This window comes from Engystomops pustulosus, chromosome 6, assembly GCF_040894005.1.
Source record: "Engystomops pustulosus chromosome 6, aEngPut4.maternal, whole genome shotgun sequence".
NCBI classification, from domain to species: Eukaryota; Metazoa; Chordata; class Amphibia; order Anura; family Leptodactylidae; genus Engystomops; species Engystomops pustulosus.
In genome coordinates this window covers 29,753,791-29,777,561 of record NC_092416.1, presented here as the reverse complement: position 1 = coordinate 29,777,561, position 23,771 = coordinate 29,753,791, and the positions used below count along the sequence as shown (strand labels likewise).

The following is a 23,771-nucleotide window of genomic DNA, read 5'->3' as shown; positions in this document are numbered from 1 at the left end:
ACTCATTAATACTAGGGGCATGTGTCTCATACATTATACTACCCTCTACTGCAGGTGTCACAGTGAACACTCCCTCATTTAACGGAGAAACCTCTTACATCTCCTACCCACCTCTTACCATCATCCACAATGATCTACATGTGGAAATCGAATTTAAGCCCCTGTCTCCAAATGGACTGATATTCTTCAGTGGGGGGAAGGGCGCTCCCGACTTTGTGTCGCTCACCATGGTCGAAGGACATCTTGAATTCCGCTTTGAACTAGGATCAGGTAAGGTGACCTCTCTGTGATGTTGGTTTGTATAGATGTGGATACATCTGATGATCACAATGTCACCTGCTCATATCCGCCCCGTTATCATCAGTGTACAATGACTATAGGAAGTCGCTTATTTTCCGCCTGTAGGGTTGGCAATATTAAGAAGTGCAGAACCGATTACACTGGGACAGTGGCACAAAGCGTCGGCAGAGCGAATCCATAAGGACGGCACGCTGCAGATCGATGGGGCTCCACCTGTGAAGAGGTCCTCACCAGGAAAAAGTCTCGGCCTCAATTTGAAGACCCTCATGTACCTCGGCGGAGTGGACAGCTCAGTGACCCTCCCCTCTGCGGTCAACATGACACAGCCATATCAGGGCTGCATCGGAGAGGTGAGCTCATTGTGGATACTGAGCACCGTCATAGGACATGGAGACGTCTGATACTTGGTTTTTAATACTTGGCTTGTATTTGACTTTTACAGGTTTCTATAAATGGCAAGAAAGTAGATATTTCGTATAGTTTTGTCGAGAGCCACAGCATCAGTCAGTGCTATGACAGTTCTCCCTGTGACCGTAAGCCCTGTCTACACGGAGGCCGCTGCATGCCCACCGGAGAGTACGAGTACCAGTGTCTCTGCCGGGATGGCTTTAAAGGTGAGGGCATGAAAGTGGTGGAAAGTTTACTAATTTTAGCTACAGAACTGTCCAGTGTGCAAAAAGTTAAGTTAAGGTGACTTGTCTGTAATGATATGACTGTGATTTCCCCTCCTTTTCCACTGCTGAGCCTCATATCACATGTACAGGGATTGTGGACCGCGAGGTATAATAAGTGACATATTATGAATCAGGTCCATATGTGCCGTGTGTGGCTGCTATTTGGTGTATTACAAGTCCCGAACTCTTTATGTTACAGGTGACCGCTGTGAAACACACGAGGATCGCTGCCAAATCCACAACCCCTGCACCAATGGGGGCACCTGCAAGGAGAACAAATGTCACTGCCCAGAAGGTTTCTCAGGAACCTACTGTGAGAAAGGTGAGGGCACCCGTCAGGCGCCTGTAAATTACTTACACCCATACACAGGACACATATAGATTTATAAATGACACAACAGAGGGGAGGAAAGGGGAACACAGAGAAGAGACAGTGCACATATGTAGTAATTCAAGATTAATGATAAAAAGATTCCAAAATCAATTAAGTGGGTGCTCACCATTTTTTAAGTTATGAGAAAGTCACAGCCACAGTAAGTACTTTGTATCAGGACTAGGGCCCAGTCCTCCAGAGGGCAGCCATGGGAGATCATACAGATTGGGATATGGGATAGCTCATGTCTGTAGTGCAGGTAGCGGTGAAATAATAATCCACCTACACTGTTTAACGCAGGGGAGTGTTTTTATTAAGTTAAAATTGACACTTAAAAGGGCAATTTACCATGGACACTTGGGGTTACAAGTGAGGGGGGGGGGAGGGAGTCACACGGTTGGAAGCTGACCTAGAGTTCAGTTATAATTTATGCCACTTTCCTGGTGTAAGCTGTAATAAGTTTGTCAGAAAGCTACAAAAGTGAAGCATAATATAGCTCAACTTTTTCAAGGCCAGAAAAGCTCACCCAAAGTCCTTTGCCTATCAGTGTCTCCATTACCTGCACATGTACCGGTGCTTTTTACTAGCCGCATACATCAGACCTGTCGTCTGTTGTTTGCAGCCCTTATGTAATGTCCACTCGTAAAACTGATGACAGAAGAAAAGATTTCCCAAGCAGCAAACTTAGGCAGGAATAGGACCCACTCTGAGTCTTACAGCTTAGGCTATTGGCTTTTCCACGTGGCTGTAGAAAAAGTAGCTGTGTGCATGAGCCCATAGAAATGCAAAGGGTCGTGTGCTAACCATTGAAACAACTGATAGCACATGTCCAAAAACAACAGGCATCTAACACAAGGTTCCTCACTTGTCATAGTACCTTCATCCACTGTACACACAGTTCCTTGATCCTCGAGGTGTCTTCAGCCCCTGTACACACAGTTCCTTGCTCCTCGAGGTGTCTTCAGCCCCTGTACACACTGTTCCCCGATCCTCGTGGTGTCTTAAGCCCCTGTACACACTGTTCCCCGATCCTTGTGGTGTCTTCAGCCCCTGTACACACAGTTCCTTGATCCTCGTGGTGTCTTCAGCCCCTGTACACACAGTTCCTTGATCCTCGTGGTATCTTCAGCCCCTATATACACAGTTCGTTGATCCTCAAGGTGTCTTCAGCCCCTGTACACACAGTTCCTTGATCCTCGTGGTGTCTTCAGCCCCTGTACACACAGTTCCTTGATCCTCGTGGTGTCTTCAGCCCCTGTACACACAGTTCCTTGATCCTCTTGGCGTCTTCAGCCCCTGTACACACAGTTCCTTGATCCTCGTGGTGTCTTCAGCCCCTGTACACACAGTTCCTTGATCCTCTTGGCGTCTTCAGCCCCTGTACACACAGTTCCTTGATCCTTGTGGTGTCCTCAGCCCCTGTACACACAGTTCCTTGATCCTTGTGGTGTCCTCAGCCCCTGTACACACAGTTCCTTGTGGTGTCTTCAGCCCCTGTACACACTGTTCCCTGATCCTCGTGGTGTCTTCAGCCCCTGTACACACTGTTCCCTGATTCTCGTGGTGTCTTCAGCCCCTGTACACACAGTTCTTTGCTCCTCGTGGTGTCTTCAGCCCCTGTACACACTGTTCTCTGATCCTTGTGGTGTCCTCAGCCCCTGTACACACAGTTCCTTGCTCCTCAAGGTGTCTTCACCCCCTGTACATACAGTTCCATGCCTATCATGGTGTCCTCATCCCATGTAGACATAACTCCCCACTATCAGTGTCCGGCCTGTATGTGTCTTTCCCTCCTTCTACACACGGTTCCTCACACCAGTGTCTTGGACCTTGCACACACAGTCTCCTGCCGGTCATGGTGTCCACAGCTTGTAGTTAGACGCTTGGCTTTGCCCGTGTTACTGTGTTAATGAGCTTATTTGCACTTGTACAGGAGCAGCATCGGCAAATCTGGATGACGGCGTGCACGAAGGGAGTGGGGGGAACGGTATTGTATCCCCAATTTATTATTTTCTCATTACCTTTTTACTTTAATGTGATTTGGGATATAAGTTGCATGTGGCTTATGTGGTCTTTTCCATGTGACCAGCATTATATAAACATATTTTCATATCTGGCAGAAATTTGGTGCTGGTTAAATATCTTAAATCCTGAATATTAGCAATGATGAGCTTTGAAATCTTCAGTGTCCCAAATCATGTTTTTCTTAGGATCCAAACCTTTATTTTACAATTCTTCTCCCCGTTCCTTCTTATGGGGTTTCATATCCTATCTCCATGTTGATTGGCTCAACCCTTGACATGTGGACTCTCCCCTGATTGGCTCAGAAAGTTTTTTCATTCACCACTTCGACCAGTGATATTTTTCTGTGCTGTTTTTTTTATACAGACGCTCCAGGTGTTTATGGATCCTCCTTCTCCGGGGATTCCTACATTATTTTCCCAAGGCAATTGTTTCCCAGGAGGTAAGAAGGAAAACATTGCCACTTCTTGTGTGATATTGTGGGATGATCCGGCTGTGGATACTTCATCTTGTGATGATGGTGAACTATTAACATGGATCATGTTGTGTTTCTTCCAGCCGGCCGGACTCTCCAGAAACCATTGAGCTGGAGCTGCGGACCACATCCACGGACGGTGTGATTCTGTGGCAGGGAATGGTGAGTCTATTAGCATTATGGATCGCCCTCCATTATTTCAGCGCTGTTCTACATCTCATTTTTCACATTGTGATGGTACTAGTCGGATCACAGAGCTGTACACTGGTGCGCAGCCATTCACTGCTCATATATAGGCCACAAGGGTCATGACACATTGGACTACATGTGGGTTTTCGGAGGCCACATTCATGGTTGTTGCATGTTTCCACCATTAAAGCTTCCATTTCCATGTCCTATTAGGAAGGCTTCTGGCTGGAGCATGATCTGCATGATACTAACCAGGTATTTATAATCATACACAGCAGAGACACCTTGGATGTCACTCACAACACGTTCAGTTTTCTGCTTCATCCTGTCCTGTGTCGGCAGATATATTGATGTATAATTGTAGCAGCTTCAGCTCATTACTAGACCTTGTATCAGCATCGTCCTGTGTGATACCTACGGATAAATACTCTATTGACCTAACTTTTGACAGGAGGAGAAGGAGCAAGGCAGAGAGAGAGACTTTATCAGCCTGGGGCTGCGGGACGGACACCTCCTCTTCAGGTAAGGCCAAAGCTTTAGAGAGAATCAGAGCAAGATCCATCTCTATCCCATGGGTCTTCATGTCTCCCATTTCTCTACTTTTACCAGTTACCAGCTGGGCAGCGGTGAGGCCAACATTATCACTGAGGATCCCATCAATGACGGCGAATGGCACAAGATCACTGCCATCCGGTGAGATGCTCCATGTCATCGCTGCATCCTCAGTCTCGTGACTATTACTGCTACATGATGGTGTTCAATCAATTGGAGGTGACCCCCAGATATTACTGAAAGGGGAACCCAGAGTCACTCCAGGTCCACAAGTCAGATGTGAACTTGTCCTTGTAGCTCCATTACATAACTAGAGCATTGCTAATGGGCTGAAGATGCTCCATAATAGAAAAGAAAACTAAACATCTGCCAAGTAGCATCAGCTGAGACTGTGACTGTAGGGTCATACTATGCCGACAATGCTCCCTATTAATATTGTCCTCTTTCCTTATCAGGGAAGGGAAGTCCGGCTCAGTTCACATTGATGGAGAAGAAGTGATGACTGGAAACTCTCCTGGCAAAAATATAATGGTGGACACAAAGAGCAAGGTGTATGTGGGTAAGTTCATTGGTCCCTGTACGATGTCCACATATTCCTAATGCGTCCTCTCTAAGGCTCACATGGCAGCTAAATCGACTTCACAGATACAAATGGAAATCAGTTCCAATCTTGTTCTTAGGAGATAAGTCTTACTTGTAGACGCAGGATGTCATTTTTGTCCAAAACTGAGATTAATTACTCAAAAATCAGTTAGAACATGTATACCCATGCCCAGACAGCTGCTCCTGGCTTACAGAATTAGGGCCATGGCCCCTCTGATCTTCTCTTTGTGCGGCCCTGTCAAGTGAATGGGGTTAGTATATAGTTTTTGTGTAAGAACTCACATACACCACTTCATCTTTATACTTGTGGAGATCCCAGGGGACGGGACCCATAGTGGGGGACTGCCAGCCAGGATTCCCCAATAATCACAACGTTTTACGTTTTAAAGTCTATAGAGGAAAAGTCCTCATTACCCAGGAGTTCACCAAGATGGAAGTGAAAACAATAAGACCCTCACAAAGACAATGCAGCAATTAAAAGACCTCTACTAATTTCCACAAACTAATTGTAGATGAGAGAGGGGCAGCAGCCCAGATAAACATTTGTGGAAAATTTCTAAAGTCTCCTGTGATATCGCAGCACATTTCCTGACATTTGTCTTATTCCAGGTGGAGTCCCCAATGTGAAGGAGATGACAGGAGGAAAGTTCTCCACTGGGATCACTGGATGCATCAAAAACTTGGTACTTCTAAATGCCCGACCATCTCGCCAGCTTCACCAGCCCATCGACATGAAGCACCAGGCAGAGATGGCACACAACACCAGAGAGTGCCCCTCCTAGGTGGCGACAAGGCTTCCCAAAAGCCAAAACTGGGCAAGCGAGAGACTAGTGAACAAAAAAAAAAAACAAGCAAAGAAAAGACAGTGTCAAAAATGGAGTCTAAATATACAAGGTGCTTCTGCTGCTACCAAAAAACCAAGAGGTGGTGCTAACGAAAGTATTTGGATTGCGCATTTTCTGTATTACCTACACAGAATCTCTTCATTTTTTCATTATTTTTTTTAATGTCTTCAGATTTCCATGTGTTTTACTGCTGGATGAAGGAAATTTGTATGTATTGAACCAGATGTATGTTTTTTAAAAAGAATCCCTAACCAAAAAAACAAAAAACTAACAAAACCAGATGTGTGACGTCACCTCTCTGACACCACCGCTCCAGTTCCTGTGTCCCCCCTAATAGGTCCCTGATAATCAAACACCATCTTGTCCTGCAAATGATCAAACGGTGGGGGGTTGGGTCATTGTTATTCGGCAGATACCGCACATATTCCCCGGTCACAGAGCGAGCGCTGCCTGGACGCTTCACTTCTTGTCTGTCCAGTCCACTAATGTCCCAAGTAATGTATTTATTGTGGTGAGGAGCAGCAGGTTCTCTACCCGTTACATATTATTGTCATTAGACTATTAGAAAGGTGCAGGACGCTCCGGTCCAAATTTTCCAGATAAATCCCTGTCATTCCTGTCTGCCTATTCCTGATGATATATATGATATATGATATATATATATATATGCGCAGGGTCTATACATCAGGTCACGATCAGCACTTACCCCTCCCAGGACCTTGCACGCACAGATCGCTGACCTCCCCTGTGTATGACACCTCGCTCCTGGAGTATTAGGGGTAGGCCTGCGGGACATGGCAGGCACCAGTCCTGTACGAGCTGTGGAGGCTTTGTGTTATGTACATTGTTACGTGGGGACCCTGCTTGATAGGAAGTTCTGGTCTTTAAGACCAGAAGAAATTGAAACTACTGGAGTCTCCAGAATGATCTGGAGTTTGTGTAAATTGTATTATGCACTGAGAGAAGCTCCGCAGTTGAAGGGGGGTTAGATTAGAAGACTACAGATCAGTATTCAGACACATAGATGTATACAGTCCTCCTGTCTGTGCACTAGTTTTTATAAAGGACTCCTATACCACATAGAAACCGTACGTCACCCACCACTAATGCAACAGCCAATACTAGGAGTCTGCAAATGTTTGCATTTTGGCAGCACTAAGCTTCAGTCCAGGAGTAACAACCTACGATCAAGACCCCCGACTGGAACTAAAGCAGCGAGGGAGGAGAATCCAGAACAACACAAATCCAGTTTACAAAATACCGTAATACTCACCATATGACACATGGCATACAACAGGGACTCCTCCATCCGTGCTGCAATACTGGTGCTACCACAGGGTCTATATACGTGTGTGAATGGAAGTACTACAGCTCAGGGGGCAGAACCTGTCATGTCGTTCTGTTACATCAGTGCCTTGGGTTTCACAACTAACCAATAAACCAGATTTTGGAACAAGGGCCGAGTCATCGTGTCACTGAATATAATAACAATGAGCAAAAAGTAAAAAGTTTGGTTTATTTTCTTCATCAGAAAATATGTTAAACGTATAATGTACAGAGCGCTAATAAATAAGTGACACAGGGGGGCGAGAGCATCCGGTGCACAGATGTTCAGCGTGTCCGGACTTACTAGAGGTAGTACTTGTGTCAGAATGATGTCGCCGTCCGTGTGACTCAGGGGACCCCACATAGGGTCATAAAACAGAATAATCCCCCTTACCAGCTGCCTCCCTGGGTCACACCGGCACAGTAGGAGCTGTGTCCTGAGGGGTCACTTTGCTGGGTCGTGTCTTGTCCTTTAGGATACAACTGCGGGTGCAGAGGTGACAGGAGGCGCAGAAGGAGTTGCAGCAGGGGATGAATCTACAGACGCTCAATCTCCAGATGAACCATCCAGGCGACCAGCAGCACCAGAATAAGAGAGCGACACCCACTACAAAGCCCAGGATGATGTACAGGTAGAGGAAGGAGGCGAAGGATCTCTGCTCTGAAAGACAAATGTGGGGACATCAATCACCATCCAGTAACATCAGCAGCCCTTCTGATCCCATCACAGTGTAAAGCAGTACATGGGGTGCACTGGCCCTTCACATGACCTCAAACTGCTGTGCGCCCCCTGCCTAAAATATACAGATTTTATAAGTTAAACCCAGGTGTGGGTCATAAAGACACCACAGATATTACTTCTTATTTTCTTGTAATCCTCTCCTGGTTTTGTCTTCAAAAACGCTTGCAAAGCCAGTGGAAAGAGATCTGCCACACAAGATCCATGACTGAATACTTGGATTAGGGACAATAGATTTACAGAACCCCCTGTTCCCTCCCCAGGTACATGGCCGTACCCATTATCTGTAGATGTGAGGTATTTATGTTTAACTCACGAGGTTGAATAATGTCTGGAACTAGAAGCTTCTGGTTTCCTTCACTTCCACAGGTGAGATTTACTGCTGACAGCTGAGGATCTGTTACAGTAGCAGAGCTGGGGGGAACAGCTTCATCAGGAGCCTCTGTGCTAGTGATAGGGGCTGGACATAAACAGAGAATGAAAGGGGATTCAATACAAATTGTGCCTCTAGAATTTTAGGATATACTTGATACACAATATAATAATAATTCTTTTATTTATATAACGCACACAGATTACGCAGCGCTGCACAAAGCATGACAAATCGGTCCCTGTCCTCATGGGGCTCACAATCTAATCAACCTACCAGTATGATTTGGAGTGTGGGAGGAAACCGGAGGTAACCCACACAAACACAGAAAGAACATACAAACTCTCTGCAGATGTTGACCCTGGGACTTGAACCCAGGACCCCAGTGCTGCAAGGCTGTAGTGCTAACCACTGAGCCACCATGCTGCCCATATGATATATTCTGCACTGCAATATGTTTATGTATGAAAAAGATGACACTGGTTATGACTGTAAAATTGCCAACAATACAACAATTGCCAAATTGTCAACAATGACACTCGCCATATGCCATAACTTCTTATAAATTGTAATTTAGAACCTATTCTTTGAAGAGGCCATAAGTGTCCGACTCAAAACCTGTTTCATTAGAATGATTGTGGCGTACGGTCTTATGAGTAATAAGTCAAAATTCAGGGACAACAAGGATTCTTTCACCAGATTTTACGCCATTAAACTATGGTAGCAGCCCCCCTCAGTTAGGGAATGAAATGTCCTTTCCAAAATTCCCTCCTATATGTGAAATCTCACCCATTTAGATATAAAAATATAATCTCCTCTAAAGTCATGTGCAAATGAGCCAAGTCATTGGTCTGAGACAAGTCACTTTTAGAGGCTAAAGTGTGAATGTTACTATAGACATCCCTTTGTTTGGTTCTATAGTACCAATGACCATGGTTTTGGTGTCGTATTAAAGATAAGAATCTTATATTTCAGACTTGTGGTTTTGTAATCTATAGATACAGGCAGTTAAAGACTTGGAACATGAGCTGCATATAAATATCCAGTTCTGTAGCATGCAGAACCACAGCTCTGGTGTCATCTGAAATAAGAGATTTTTTTCTTTAAAGGGGTTTTTCCACGAACAAAAGTTAGGCCCTATCCACGGGATAATCAGGCAAAATATGACCCTTCTCTGCTCATTTACAATTCTATAAAGGAATTTCATCCCCTACAGGAGTCCCTACACGTACAGATTGTTATTCCTTGGATGATATTTACGGTCTATAGTCATGTGCTGAGTGTTTACCTCTAGCGCCAGCTTTCTTGTCCATGGAGACACTGACACAGTTGGCCGGAGGCCCAGTGGCCTGATCGCTGCCGTCACCGCAGTTATCAATGTTCTGCTCATCACATACCAGGCTGGACGGGATGCATTTGCCATTGTGGCAGGGGAAGTATGGCTCCGACTTGCATGCGGATGTGTTAAAGCCTAGAAGTATCAGAGATCAAGATATGTTTAGCGTCAAAGGCAGCGACGTGTTTCACCGAATCCATCAAATAAATCCATCACTGAATAATCCAAATATCTGGACATATCAAATCGCTTATTGATCAAGGTACAACAAAGTATAGAGAGAATGTGACACCATTATATCGTGCACTGCACTTACCAATTCGAAATGAGGTGAAATCTCCAACAAAATCAACTCTTGGCTGCTGCCCGCGGGTCACCAAACGCAAGGTTAGATAGTTTCCTGTGGAGAGGACGGGCCTTGGAAGAGTCTTGCCACAAAGCGGATAGCCCAGTGGTTCTGAATAGTGGTCTTTCCCATCATAGAACTGGACATATGAGCCAGCATTGCAGGGGTCACTGTGGGATCCTGGGGGTCTTGTAGGTTCCTGGGAGGATGAAGCACGTGCGCTGCCATTGACCGCCCCTCCGGGCGCCTGAACATTTGACATGCGGAGAAGGCTGTAGACCAGGAAGAAGCGAAACTGGAACTGGACCTTGTCCTTCAGGGCTGCGGCTTGCATGGTTAGACGACAGTCCGTTCCCACAGACACGAAGTAATACTTTCTGGAGTCACTGTGTGAATTGATGATCATCCCATCGGCTCGGATTGTCTGGCCACAGAAGTCCACCATACTGACTGCAGAGAGCACAAGAAACAGCGCGAGTCACACTCAATAACAATGACGGACCTGGAGGCTGAGCTAAGGAGCCGCTCTGCGTCCTGCTCTCTGCAAATTACATGAAGGGATAACATCTGCATCTATATAAGAAAACAATATCTACATTTCTTATCCCCTCTAATTCGGTGGCTATGTACTAACTCTGAAGCTCTGAAGCTATAAACAGACCCATGGTGGCTTGCTTAGGATCTGTGTTTGAGGTCCACTCACGCACAGTGGGCCAATATGTTATACCATAAGTGGCCTCTTGATGCTGGCGGCTACACTGGTTCATGCAGGTGGCACCATGGGAAGCCTCTTCCTTGGTCTCATCGCTCACAGCACTGGAGGAGTCACCTGGCTTCCTATAAGGATTTACAGCCTCCAGTCTTTTATTGCCTTGTCTCCAGGCAGCGTCAGCTCCCGGAATCTCTCCCCGCGCTGTGAGAACCGGCTTGTTTTCTGGAGAGAAGAATGGCCGGAGTCTGACAATAATGAGATCTGACAATGGAGACGATGAGATAGACACGTGAAGGGAGAAAAAAAAAAGGGCTGCGAAAGACATGACAATAATAATTGGGGGCAAGAAAACTTCAATACACCAGAAAAGTGCAGTGGGGGGTGGGGGGGAACCAAGTCATCACCAAATCCTGAATTCATTAAAGGGGAAGGGGTTTCTATTTCTTAAAACGACATTTGGAACACACAGGGGTAGAACTAGAAATACAATAGTGCAGTCAACTTTTTTTTATTTATGATCATTCTGGAAAAAAGCAACACAAATTTGTCAAAGCCTTTTGTACGAGATGTAAGTTTGGAAATGCTTTGTGTGTGTATAGGCCTCATCTCCATAACATAAGAGGAACAATGACCATTGCAAAGTGCCCTGGGGGTTGTAAGGCAGATGATTAGGAATGGACAGTTAGATGGAAAAGAAGAGACTAGGACAATGATGCCTAAATGTAGACAGTCCCAGTTGTCCCTACCTACTTGCCTATCCTATCGACAACTGGTCGACGTTCTCTACCTGCTCCAAAGTGAAACCACAAGGACAAAGGCAGGACAAAGAAGAATGGTTGTACAAATACAGGTCAAAACCTAGAAGACAATATAGTACAGAATCAGAAGACAAATGGATTGTCAGGAGACAAGCAATGATCAAAAGATAAAAACATACAGAGGTCCAGAAAACACTAGAGGATTCTAGAGGAGACCGGGAAGTGTGCAGACAATCCTCTTATGAGATATCCTGGTCCAGAGAGTGATATGACCAGTCTCCTAACAAACTGGACTAGCAGAGAGAGGAATATCAGTGGAGGAGCATTACCAATACAAGTATATAGGACAAAGGTTACCAAAAGGTCATAGACCAGAAACTATATACAAAATACAGCAATCAAGAACATATTATTAAAAGCTACAATAAAAATTCCACAAAAGCACAAACAAATGTGGTGGTGGTCCTAAATAAACAAATGTATATGCATCTCCTATATCATGTCCAAATAGACATAACCAAAAATATACAAATTCATATTACCCACCCGGGGCGTGCAAAATTTCAGGAGAGAGAATTGACCACCACCACAGCACCCCGACGTACGTTTCGCCGGTGCTTCTTCCTGGGGGGGGGGGGGGGGGGTGAGGAAGCATCTATCCATCACCACTAGTTTAACTGTCTCTTGCCCAGCTCAGAGTCAACAGGAGACAGACAGGTGTAGTGGAAATTATTTATCATCATTGAGATGACCTGATAATCCAGTACTTGGCTAGATAGAACTTGGGCATAAGACTGAGCAGGGAACAAAGTAGGAATTTCTCTTCAAGTCAGTTTTATAATAAGTATAATAAGTAATTTGGCATTTGAACAGTCGGCTTTTGTGAGCATCTACTTTCTATAAGGGTGACAAAACTCTGTGGGGGAAGTACCGAATAGTTATGAATAAGAAGCTGCTGTATTGCCTTGAAAGAGTGAGTTTATGGGTAAGGTAGCTGCAGACAAGTTTTCATGCGGGGGGAAAACAATTTGAAAAACTCACAAAAAAATCTGCACAATACACATGGTCTGCAGATATGGTGACTTGTGACCTGGCCATCTGATGTGGATTGGAGAAGGATAATAATACACATGGAGCGTGCTTGTGTTTCCAATGCAGCAAATCAAACAGTGGGGACAAACAAGGCACGATGGATCCTGGCCGTATAAATCATGGAAGGCAAATACAAGGAGGCAACTTCCCAGTAAATGCTGTTTATCTGACCTCTCCTCCTACACATAAACAGTATCTGTGGGCCGCAGGCCCGGCCGTGTAAGTCATAAAGTGACCGATGACTTGACGAGTGGCTTTATGAGGTAAATGAGGGAGACGTGTGCTGGTGCCAGATATCAAGGATCCGTATGATACGGTAAAGAGCTCATGCGTCTCTCTTGTACACGAGGCTTGTAGGACAGAGAGATTTTTCACCACTTTGGGCTCTGATCACACTGAGAAATGACTACTGATCTAATCTAATTATTGCATTTAGCAGGTTACTCTTCAAAAAATGTAAATGAATCACTACACTGACAAATACCAACAAAATCCTGATGCGAAACAACTACACAAACACCAATAGACTTCACCCTTCAATCCCTTTTCATTTACAAAATCCTTCTCTGCAGTATTTGTGTCTAGGTCCATAGATGACGATCTGAACGCAGCGGCACATTCACACCACAGCGAAACGAGGGGAACATACACCATATAGAAAAGCAACAAATCTGTACATACACATCGGGGAATTGCCTCAAACATTCAGATTTTTTTGCTAAAACCTAAAACTTGCTATTCCCGTAAGTTCTGTAATTCTACATGTAAACATATACCGTATATACTCGAGTATAAGCCGAGAAAAACTGGGAAACTGGGAAAAATTATTGACTCGAGTATAAGCCGAGGGTGGGAAATGCATTGGTCACAGACCCCCCCCCCAGTATATAGCCAACCAGCCCCCTATAGTATACAGCCAGCCCAGCCTGCCCCCAGTAGTATACAGCCTTCCCCCAGTAGTATACAGCCCAGCCTGCCCCCAGTAGTATACAGCCAGTCCCCAGTAGTATACAGCCAGTCCCCAGTAGTATACAGCCTGCCCCCAGTGGTATACAGCACTGCCCCCAGTGGTATACAGCACTGCCCCCAGTGGTATACAGCCTGCCCCCAGTGGTATACAGTCTGCCCCCAGTGGTATACAGCCTGCCCCCAGTGGTATACAGCCTGCCCCCAGCATTAAAAGAAAATAAACTTATATACTCACCCTCGCCCGTCTGCTTGTTTTCAGGCGCCCGCGCCCGTCTTCTTTCTTCTGCTGGGCGCCGCCATTGCTCTCTCCCGGACGGCGCCTAGTATGACTGATGTCATACTAGGCGCCGCCCGGGGGCAAGACATGGCGGCGCCCAGCAGAAGAAAGAAGACGGGCGCGGGCGCCTGAAAACAAGCAGCGCGGACATCGGGGGAGCAGCGCTGCACATGGGGGCCACCGGAGGGTGAGTATATAAGTTTATTTTTTTTTTAAGTATTTTTTTTAATATATTGACTATAAGCCGAGGGGACGTTTTTCAGCACATTTTTTGTGCTGAAAAACTTGGCTTATACACGAGTATACAGGCGGTCCCCTACTTAAGGACACCCGACTTACAGACAACCCATAGTTACAGACGGACCCCTCTGCCCACTGTGACCTCTGGTGAAGCTCTCTGGATGCTTTACTATAGTCCCAGACTGCAATGATCAGCTGTAAGATGCCTGTAATGAAGCTTTATTGATAATTCTTGGTCCAATTACACCAAAAATTTTGAAACTCCAATTGTCACTGGGACAAAAGAAAAAAAATGGCCTAGAACTTCCATTATAAAATATACAGTTTCGACTTACATACAAATTCAACTTAAGAACAAACCTCCAGACCCTATCTTGTATGTAACCCGGGGACTGCCTGTATACGGTAATAATAATAATGTAATTAACTCTCAACTAAAGATAAGTAGATCCGATGTTCCGATTCAAGTTTGACCCAATGGACCCAGACATAGTGACGGATTGGCAGCCGCACAGACAGTCTGATAAATGGAAGCCCCTAGCAGCTGTGTCTGGGGTGCACGGGCTGAACCGGAACAGGGACATCGTGTACGCTCATCTCTACTCATGACAATACATAATGGAATCTCATTACAAACAGTCCCCGGGTTACATACAAGATAGGGTCTGTAGGTTTGTTAAGTTGAATTTGTATGTAAGTCGGAACTGTATATTTTATCGTTGTAATCCCAGACATAATTTTTTTGGTCTCTGTGACAATTGGATTTTAAAAATGTTGGATTGTCATAAGAATCAATATTAACACTAAAGCTTCATTACAGACACCTGTGATAACTGTTACAGCTGATCATTGTAGCCTAGGACTAAAGTACAGTAAATTACCAATATCAAGAGGTTTGTTTGTAACTATGGGTCGTATGTAAGTCGAGTGTTCTTAAGTAGGGGACCGCCTGTATACCGCTGTACACTATTAGGGTATATCCAAACAAGACATAAAACACAAGAATAGTAGCAGAGCATCCATCAGTCATACACTGCAGAAACTGATTCACAGACTATTGTTCCACAGTAGCCGATGAATGATTCATATACAATGGGGCTTATTAACTAAGGGTCGCACTGCTCACTTTCTCCGGACTTTGCACCTTTTTTCGGGATTTGCGCTGCTTTGATTAGTATTGAACAGGGGTCTGGGCTGGGATTGTGTCGCACGCAATCCGATTTTAAAAGCTGCGCCGGCTTCCATGCGACAGAAATCGGGGGTTGTGCCGACGGACGATCCTACCGATTCGGACTGAGTGCAGGATTTAACTTTCAAATTGTATCGTAAAACAATGCACTTACATGCACCGGGAAGAAGAAGGTGAACTCTGTCGGACCTGAGCAGGGAAGCGACACATGCAGGATATCGGACGCACGATCTTAGTGAATCATGGCACGGTGCATTATCATAGGACAATGCACTTTTGGTGAACTCCTCAGACCGGGTAAGTAAATGTGCAGCCTCAAACTTAAAATATATTTTATTGATAATTTATTATTTAAAGTATTGAGTATTTGTCATGAAAATGATGGAACAGTTTGCAAATTTTAAAGCAAAAAAGTGTGGAGTGTATATGTATACAGCCCCCCCGGGAAAAAACTTTTATAAGACCACCCTTATCTGCACATGAATATGCTTTGTTGTAAACCCTCCCCATTGTAGCTTTGGTTGTATGTAGGATCATTGTCCTGCTGGAAGGAGAACCTAAGTCCTAGGGGCTTATTTACTAAGGGTCGCGGATCGCACTTTCGTAGGACTTTCCTACGGTTTCGGGATTTGCGTGGCTTTGACAGGTATTTAACGGATGCCTGCACTCGGATTGTGTCACACACAATCGTATTTTGGCGCAGCTGCGCTGGCTTTCATGCGACACGACTTAGGGGGTGGGGCGTTGGACAAACCAGCTGATTCGGACTGAGCGCGAAATTTAACTTTCAAATTGTGTCGCAACCCTAAGCACTTAAATGCACCACAAAAAGGTGAACTCTGTCGGACCTGAACGGGGGAACGACACATGCAGGATATCGGGCGCACGATCTTACTGCATCGTGGCAGAGTGCATTATCATCAGACAACGCACTTTTGGTAAACTTATATGAACAGAACACCTTCCATGTGCTTGCTGCATCTCCAAGCCAAATAGAACGTATGACTTGATGTCAGTAATGGCTTCTTCTGGACCCTCTTTGAGCAGATTCATAGGACACAACTAATAGTTGTCCTGTGGACTGATTGTTCCACCTGAGATGCGGGTCTCTCCAGAGTGATCCTGCTTCTCCGTGTCCGTCAGTGGTAGATCAGTAGGTGTGTCTAACCCCTTCCATTTACAGATGATGCATTGAATATTGCTCCAAGAGATGTTTGGCTATTTTATAACAACTTTATCTATGCACTGTCTGGTGTCTTCCTTGGCTTTCCTGATGCTGTTTGTTCACTAATGTTCTCCAAAAAAAACCTCTGATGCTTCACAAATCAGCTGTAGTTATACTGAGAATACAAGGGGTCCCCTACTTAAGAACACACCCGACTTACAGACGACCCCCTAGTTACAAACGGACCTCTAGATGTTGGTAATTTACTGTATTTTAGTCTTAGGCTACAATAAACAGCTGTAATTAAGCTTTATTGTTAAATCTGGTTCTTAGGACAATCCAATTGTCACAAAGACAAATAAAAAAAAAAATTTGGCTGGAGCTACAATTATAAATATATAATTCCGACCTAAATACATATTCAACTTAAGAACAAACCTACAGAACCGATCTTGTACGTAACCTGGGGACTGCCTGTACATGACTTACACAAATGTTCTCTACTTACTGTTACTCTACTGGAGAATCAGGAGTTTATTAATGGGTATCATAGAAAAGGGGTAGGGGCTGAATACATATGCACACAATAAATTTGGAAAAGCGTGTTCATTTCAAAAAAGATTTGATACCATGTGTTGCTATGTCACATACAATATCAAAAAAAGTACCGGTACATTTAAGTTTATGGCTGTAACATTTAAAAATTAGCAAAAAGTTCACGGGATATCAATGGATTTGTAACCCAATGTAAAATCAGAGGCAGTAAAGAGCATAGATTACATTACATGTACACTGTTACAGCTGCTGTGATGGTTGTAAAGCTACTTCAGAATAAAATGGTGCAGAGAGCGAACTTCAAAGAGACGGTTTACAACAATGAGACAAACTTCTACATACGAGTCTAATAATATTGCAGTGTATAATCACCACAACGAGCCACATCTTCCCATTGCCCTGCTGTTTATTTTATGGTCACATAACTGGCGCTATAATGCAGAGTGATAGCCACTTACCTGTCTCTAGTGAGTAGGCTGTCGGCGTAATCATCATCATCAATAAAAACAATGGCGGCAGCGGCTGTAGCGTCCACATCCTGACATACCGCTCCAGACCTCCTTGGGGTGTGTAACAGCTGCGATGCCCTCGCAGTCTTGAAATGTTACTTGCGTGAAGTTTTTTTTTCCTCCTTTCGCTACAATGACCCCTCAAAGTCACTTTTGTCTGAAGTCTGAGCCTTTTTGTTCTTTGGATTTGTGTCTCTTCGTATCCAGGACAACTATGGTTGTTTGATGGAGAAGGGGGTGAGAGGGGTGTGGTGGTCATCGTCCCTCCCTATTCAGCCGCTCGTGTTCTCTTTATTACACGCCGGGATTACAAACAATTCCTTCCTGTCGACTTATAAAAATTCTACTTTGCATTTTACTAGTTATATCCTGACGATTCTTCTACTATCCAAGGATAATTACGTAGCACATAAGGCTGCAGAATGTCCACAGGGATCACCCCCTGCAAGTACCAGTCCATTTTGTCTCCATGCAGGGCATCGCTGTGTGCTGAACATCTAATGAAAGTAAATCAGCTTGTATTACTACAAGATGATCATACAAGAGTATGAAACATTGCTAAATTCCCAAAGCAAACCCCAACCCACCTCTCTCTGACAAAATGAACATTTTAACATTACCTCCAATACAACAAATCTCTCCCACATACCATGGTAAAAATAGATCACCTCCGTCCCCACATCACAGACCGATTGTTTCATCCTTTTTTCCTTGAATCCAAAACTTTACATTGCGTATGAAATATGGGAATCACCGACATATCCAAGTCACGAGCAAAGAGGGAAGTCAAGACTCTAACCATCTACTAGGACCATGCAATATACCTCAATTTGGGTTAGGAACAGCCTCATCCAACACTAATCCCCACTACGTAGCACTATAAGGCTCATCATTGTCTAAATCATCGTAAATAGTTAATTAACTATATTTAGATATGTAACATGCACAGCAGCATCGCTCACTTTCACTGTGTCATTCATAGAAACTCCGAGAAGTGAATGTGACCACTAATTGGCTGCAGTGGATTTTACTGTTGCCACCGAGCAAGGGCTCCTTCACACTGGCGTTTTTCTCATCTGTGATTTTCACTGAAGCCTTACTGAACCAATAGTCTCTATTTGTGTTTTCACATTTCAGTTTTTTTCCACTTTTGACAATAATTGAGAACCTGTTCTATATTTTCATGCATGCGGGAATAGAAGTCTATGGGTCTGCAAAAAAAAAAAAAAAAAGAGACTGAATACAGGAGACTATGCTTTCGGGCCAAAGACCGTCCTCTGTGCACTAGCAGTACGTGTGACCATGGCCTTATCCCTGGCGCTGTCTCTAGTCCCGGCCTCCTCCATTATCCCTGGCGCTGTCTCTAGTCTCTGCCTCCTCTATTATCCCTGGCGCTGTCTCTAGTCTCAGCCTCCTCCATTATCCCTGGCGCTGTCTCTAGTCTCAGCCTCCTCCATTATCCCTGGCGCTGTCTCTAGTCCCGGCCTCCTCTATTATCCCTGGCGCTGTCTCTAGTCTCTGCCTCCTCTATTATCCCTGGCGCTGTCTCTAGTCTCTGCCTCCTCCATTATCCCTGGCGCTGTCTCTAGTCTCAGCCTCCTCCATTATCCCTGGCGCTGTCTCTATTCCCGGCCTCCTCTAATATCCCTGGCGCTGTCTCTAGTCTCAGCCTCCTCCATTATCCCTGGCGCTGTCTCTAGTCTCAGCCTCCTCTATTATCCCTGGCGCTGTCTCTAGTCCCGGCCTCCTCTATTATCCCTGGCGCTGTCTCTAGTCTCTGCCTCCTCTATTATCCCTGGCGCTGTCTCTAATCTCAGCCTCCTCCATTATCCCTGGTGCTGTCTCCAGTCCCGGCCTCCTCTATTATCCCTGGCGCTGTCTCTAGTCCCGGCCTCCTCTATTATTCCTGGCGCTGTCTCTAGTCTCGGCCTCCTCCATTATCCCTGGCACTGTATCTAGTCTTGGCCTCCTCCATTAACCCTGGCACTGTCTCTAGTCTCGGCCTCCTCCATTATCCCTGGCGCTGTCTTTTCTCTGCCTCCTCTATTATCCCTGGCGCTGTATCTAGTCTCAGCCTCCTCTATTATCCCTGGCGCTGTCTCTAGTCTCGGCCTCCTCCATTATCCCTGGCACTGTATCTAGTCTTGGCCTCCTCCATTAACCCTGGCACTGTATCTAGTCCCGGCCTCCTCCATTATCCCTGGCGCTGTCTCTAGTCTCGGCCTCCTCCATTATCCCTGGCGCTGTCTTTTCTCTGCCTCCTCTATTATCCCTGGCGCTGTATCTAGTCTCAGCCTCCTCTATTATCCCTGGCGCTGTCTCTAGATACAGTGCCAGGGATAATGGAGGAGGCCGAGACTAGAGACAGCGCCAGGGATAATAGAGGAGGCTGAGACTAGATACAGCGCCAGGGATAATAGAGGAGGCAGAGAAAAGACAGCGCCAGGGATAATGGAGGAGGCCGAGACTAGAGACAGCGCCAGGGATAATGGAGGAGGCCGGGACTAGATACAGTGCCAGGGTTAATGGAGGAGGCCAAGACTAGATACAGTGCCAGGGATAATGGAGGAGGCCGAGACTAGTCTTGGCCTCCTCCATTAACCCTGGCACTGTATCTAGTCCCGGCCTCCTCCATTATCCCTGGCGCTGTCTCTAGTCTCGGCCTCCTCCATTATCCCTGGCGCTGTCTCTAGTCTCAGCCTCCTCCATTATCCCTGGCGCTGTCTCTAGTCCCGGCCTCCTCCATTATCCCTGGCACTGTATCTAGTCTCGGCCTCCTCCATTATCCCTGGCGCTGTCTCTAGTCTCGGCCTCCTCCATTATCCCTGGCGCTGTCTTTTCTCTGCCTCCTCTATTATCCCTGGCGCTGTATCTAGTCTCTGCCACCTCCTTTATGCCTGGCGCTGTCTCTAGTCCCGGCCTCCTCCATTATCCCTGGCTCTGTCTCTAGTCTCGGCCTCCTCCATTATCCCTGGCGCTGTCTTGTCTCGGCCTCCTCCATTATCCCTGGCGCTGTCTCTAGTCCCGGCCTCCTCCATTATCCCTGGCGCTGTCTCTTGTCCCGGCCTCCTCCATTATCCCTGGCGCTGTCTCTAGTCTCAGCCTCCTCCATTATCCCTGGCGCTGTCTCTAGTCCCGGCCTCCTCCATTATCCCTGGCGCTGTCTCTAGTCCCAGCCTCCTCCATTATCCCTGGCGCTGTCTCTAGTCTCAGCCTCCTCCATTATCCCTGGCGCTGTCTCTAGTTTCAGCCTCCTCCATTATCCCTGGCGCTGTCTCTAGTACCGGCCTCCTCCATTATCCCTGGCGCTGTCTCTAGTCTCAGCCTCCTCCATTATCCCTGGCGCTGTCTCTAGTCCCGGCCTCCTCCATTATCCCTGGCGCTGTCTCTAGTCCCGGCCTCCTCCATTATCCCTGGCGCCGTCTCTAGTCCCGGCCTCCATTATCCCTGGCACTGTCTCTAGTCCCGGCCTCCTCCATTATCCCTGGCGCTGTCTCTAGTCTCTGCCTCCTCTATTATCCCTGGCGCTGTCTCTAGTCCCGGCCTCCTCCATTATCCCTGGCGCTGTCTCTAGTCTCAGCCTCCTCCATTATCCCTGGCGCTGTCTCTAGTCTCTGCCACCTCCTTTATGCCTGGCGCTGTCTCTAGTCCCGGCCTCCTCCATTATCCCTGGCGCTGTCTCTAGTCCCGGCCTCCTCCATTATCCCTGGCGATGTCTCTAGTCCCGGCCTCCTCCATTATCCCTGGCGCTGTCTCTAGTCCCGGCCTCCTCTATTATCCCTGGCGCTGTCTCTAGTCCCGGCCTCCTCCATTATCCCTGGCGCTGTCTCTAGTCCCAGCCTCCTCCATTATACCTGGCACTGTCTCTAGTTCCGGCCTCCTCCATTATCCCTAGTGCTGTCTCTAGTCCCGGCCTCCTCCATTATCCCTGGCGCTGTATCTAGTCCCGGCCTCCTCGATTATCCCTGGCGCTGTCTCTAGTCTCAGCCTCCTCCATTATCCCTGGCGCTGTATCTAGTCTCTGCCACCTCCTTTATGCCTGGCGCTGTCTCTAGTTTCAGCCTCCTCCATTATCTCTGGCGCTGTCTCTAGTACCGGCCTCCTCCATTATCCCTGGCGCTGTCTCTAGTCTCAGCCTCCTCCATTATCCCTGGCGCTGTCTCTAGTCCCGGCCTCCTCCATTATCCCTGGCGCTGTCTCTAGTCCCGGCCTCCTCCATTATCCCTGGCGCTGTCTCTAGTCCCGGCCTCCTCCATTATCCCTGGCGCTGTCTCTAGTCCCGGCCTCCTCCATTATCCCTGGCGCTGTCTCTAGTCCCAGCCTCCTCCATTATCCCTGGCGCTGTCTCTAGTCTCTGCCTCCTCCATTATCCCTGGCGCTGTCTCTAGTCCCAGCCTCCTCCATTATCCCTGGCGCTGTCTCTAGTCTCAGCCTCCTCCATTATCCCTGGCGCTGTCTCTAGTCCCGGCCTCCTCCATTATCCCTGGCGCTGTCTCTAGTCTCAGCCTCCTCCATTATCCCTGGCGCTGTCTCTAGTCTCTGCCACCTCCTTTATGCCTGGCGCTGTCTCTAGTCCCGGCCTCCTCCATTATCCCTGGCGCTGTCTCTAGTCCCGGCCTCCTCCATTATCCCTGGCGCTGTCTCTAGTCCCGGCCTCCTCTATTATCCCTGGCGCTGTCTCTAGTCCCGGCCTCCTCCATTATCCCTGGCGCTGTCTCTAGTCCCGGCCTCCTCCATTATCCCTGGCACTGTCTCTAGTTCCGGCCTCCTCCATTATCCCTAGTGCTGTCTCTAGTCCCGGCCTCCTCCATTATCCCTGGCGCTGTCTCTAGTCCCAGCCTCCTCCATTATCCCTGGCGCTGTCTCTAGTCCCAGCCTCCTCCATTATCCCTGGCGCTGTCTCTAGTCTCTGCCTCCTCTATTATCCCTGGCGCTGTCTTGTCTCTAGTCCCAGCCTCCTCCATTATCCCTGGCGCTGTCTCTAGTCCCGGCCTCCTCCATTTTCCCTGGCGCTGTCTCTAGTCCCGGCCTCCTCCATTATCCCTGGCGCTGTCTTGTCTCTAGTCCCGGCCTCCTCCATTATCCCTGGCGCTGTCTCTAGTCTCAGCCTCCTCCATTATCCCTGGCGCTGTCTCTAGTCTCAGCCTCCTCCATTATCCCTGGCGCTGTCTCTAGTCTCAGCCTCCTCCATTATCCCTGGCGCTGTCTCTAGTCTCAGCCTCCTATATTATCCCTGGCGCTGTCTCTAGTCTCAGCCTCCTCCATTATCCCTGGCGCTGTCTCTAGTCTCAGCCTCCTCCATTATCCCTGGCGCTGTCTTGTCTCTAGTCCCGGCCTCCTCCATTATCCCTGGCGCTGTCTCTAGTCTCAGCCTCCTCCATTATCCCTGGCGCTGTCTCTAGTCTCAGCCTCCTCCATTATCCCTGGCGCTGTCTCTAGTCTCAGCCTCCTCCATTATCCCTGGCGCTGTCTCTAGTCTCAGCCTCCTATATTATCCCTGGCGCTGTCTCTAGTCTCAGCCTCCTCCATTATCCCTGGCGCTGTCTCTAGTCTCAGCCTCCTCCATTATCCCTGGCGCTGTATTGTCTCTAGTCCCGGCCTCCTCCATTATCCCTGGCGCTGTCTCTAGTCTCTGCCTCCTCTATTATCCCTGGCGCTGTCTCTAGTCTCTGCCACCTCCTTTATGCCTGGCGCTGTCTCTAGTCCCGGCCTCCTCCATTATCCCTGGCACTGTATCTAGTCTCGGCCTCCTCCATTATCCCTGGCGCTGTCTCTAGTCTCTGCCACCTCCTTTATGCCTGGCGCTGTCTCTAGTCCCGGCCTCCTCCATTATCCCTGGCGCTGTCTCTAGTCCCGGCCTCCTCCATTATCCCTGGCGCTGTCTCTAGTCTCAGCCTCCTCCATTATCCCTGGCGCTGTCTGTAGTCCCGGCCTCCTCTATTATCCCTGGCGCTGTCTCTAGTCCCGGCCTCCTCCATTATCCCTGGCGCTGTCTCTAGTCCCGGCCTCCTCCATTATCCCTAGCGCTGTCTCTAGTTCTGGCCTCTTCCATTATCTCTGGCGCAGTCTCTAGTCTCTGTCTTCTCCTCACACAGACTTTCTGCGTAGCACCGTACTCCCGCTCTGGGGGCGGGGCCAGTATATCCCGCGCTCGC

General features: G+C 47.2%; 2 protein-coding genes across 15 annotated transcripts in view; one reads left to right on the top strand and one right to left on the bottom strand.

The window, feature by feature from the left end:
• The window catches only part of HSPG2 (heparan sulfate proteoglycan 2), a 97,445-nt gene extending 89,954 nt beyond the window's left edge, over positions 1–7,491 (top strand). For 9 of the 13 annotated variants that reach the window (XM_072155396.1, XM_072155393.1, XM_072155389.1 and 6 more), the window contains 12 exons: positions 55–270; positions 406–650; positions 743–914; positions 1,174–1,296; positions 3,281–3,334; positions 3,736–3,811; positions 3,928–4,006; positions 4,247–4,288; positions 4,485–4,555; positions 4,643–4,726; positions 5,041–5,144; positions 5,798–7,491. In XM_072155396.1, the coding sequence (XP_072011497.1) occupies positions 55–270; positions 406–650; positions 743–914; positions 1,174–1,296; positions 3,281–3,334; positions 3,736–3,811; positions 3,928–4,006; positions 4,247–4,288; positions 4,485–4,555; positions 4,643–4,726; positions 5,041–5,144; positions 5,798–5,970 (1,439 nt within the window). In that variant the 3' untranslated portion in view covers positions 5,971–7,491. The remainder of the gene's footprint in view (positions 1–54; positions 271–405; positions 651–742; positions 915–1,173; positions 1,297–3,280; positions 3,335–3,735; positions 3,812–3,927; positions 4,007–4,246; positions 4,289–4,484; positions 4,556–4,642; positions 4,727–5,040; positions 5,145–5,797) is intronic. The other 4 variants (XM_072155390.1, XM_072155399.1, XM_072155395.1 and 1 more) reach the window with 2 other exon arrangements.
• Positions 7,492–7,530: 39 nt separating this feature from the next.
• Positions 7,531–23,763, bottom strand: LDLRAD2 (low density lipoprotein receptor class A domain containing 2). Of its 2 annotated transcripts, XM_072155402.1 has the most exons (8): positions 23,708–23,763; positions 18,266–18,827; positions 17,566–18,113; positions 10,878–11,123; positions 10,121–10,600; positions 9,757–9,939; positions 8,415–8,558; positions 7,531–8,020 (listed from the first exon to the last, which is right to left on the bottom strand). In XM_072155402.1, the coding sequence occupies exons 3-8, from the start codon at positions 17,873–17,875 to the stop codon at positions 7,770–7,772; spliced, it is 1,614 nt and encodes a 537-aa protein (XP_072011503.1). In that variant the 5' UTR covers positions 17,876–18,113; positions 18,266–18,827; positions 23,708–23,763; the 3' UTR covers positions 7,531–7,769. The 2 variants fall into 2 exon arrangements, with proteins under 2 accessions (XP_072011503.1, XP_072011504.1); XM_072155403.1 differs by lacking the exon at positions 10,878–11,123.
• Positions 23,764–23,771: the final 8 nt, after the last annotated feature.

What these genes read in the sequence shown, in the direction of transcription:
- LDLRAD2 (XM_072155402.1), bottom strand. Translation starts at nt 17,875, where the DNA reads ATGACCACCACACCCCTCTCACCCCCTTCTCCATCAAACAACCATAGT. An exon ending in TTTCACCTCATTTCGAATTG is followed by an intron (nt 9,940 to 10,120) that starts GTAAGTGCAGTG and finishes TGATACTTCTAG; the next exon opens with GCTTTAACACATCCGCATGC. An exon ending in TCCAGACATTATTCAACCTC is followed by an intron (nt 8,021 to 8,414) that starts GTGAGTTAAACA and finishes TTTGTCTTTCAG; the next exon opens with AGCAGAGATCCTTCGCCTCC.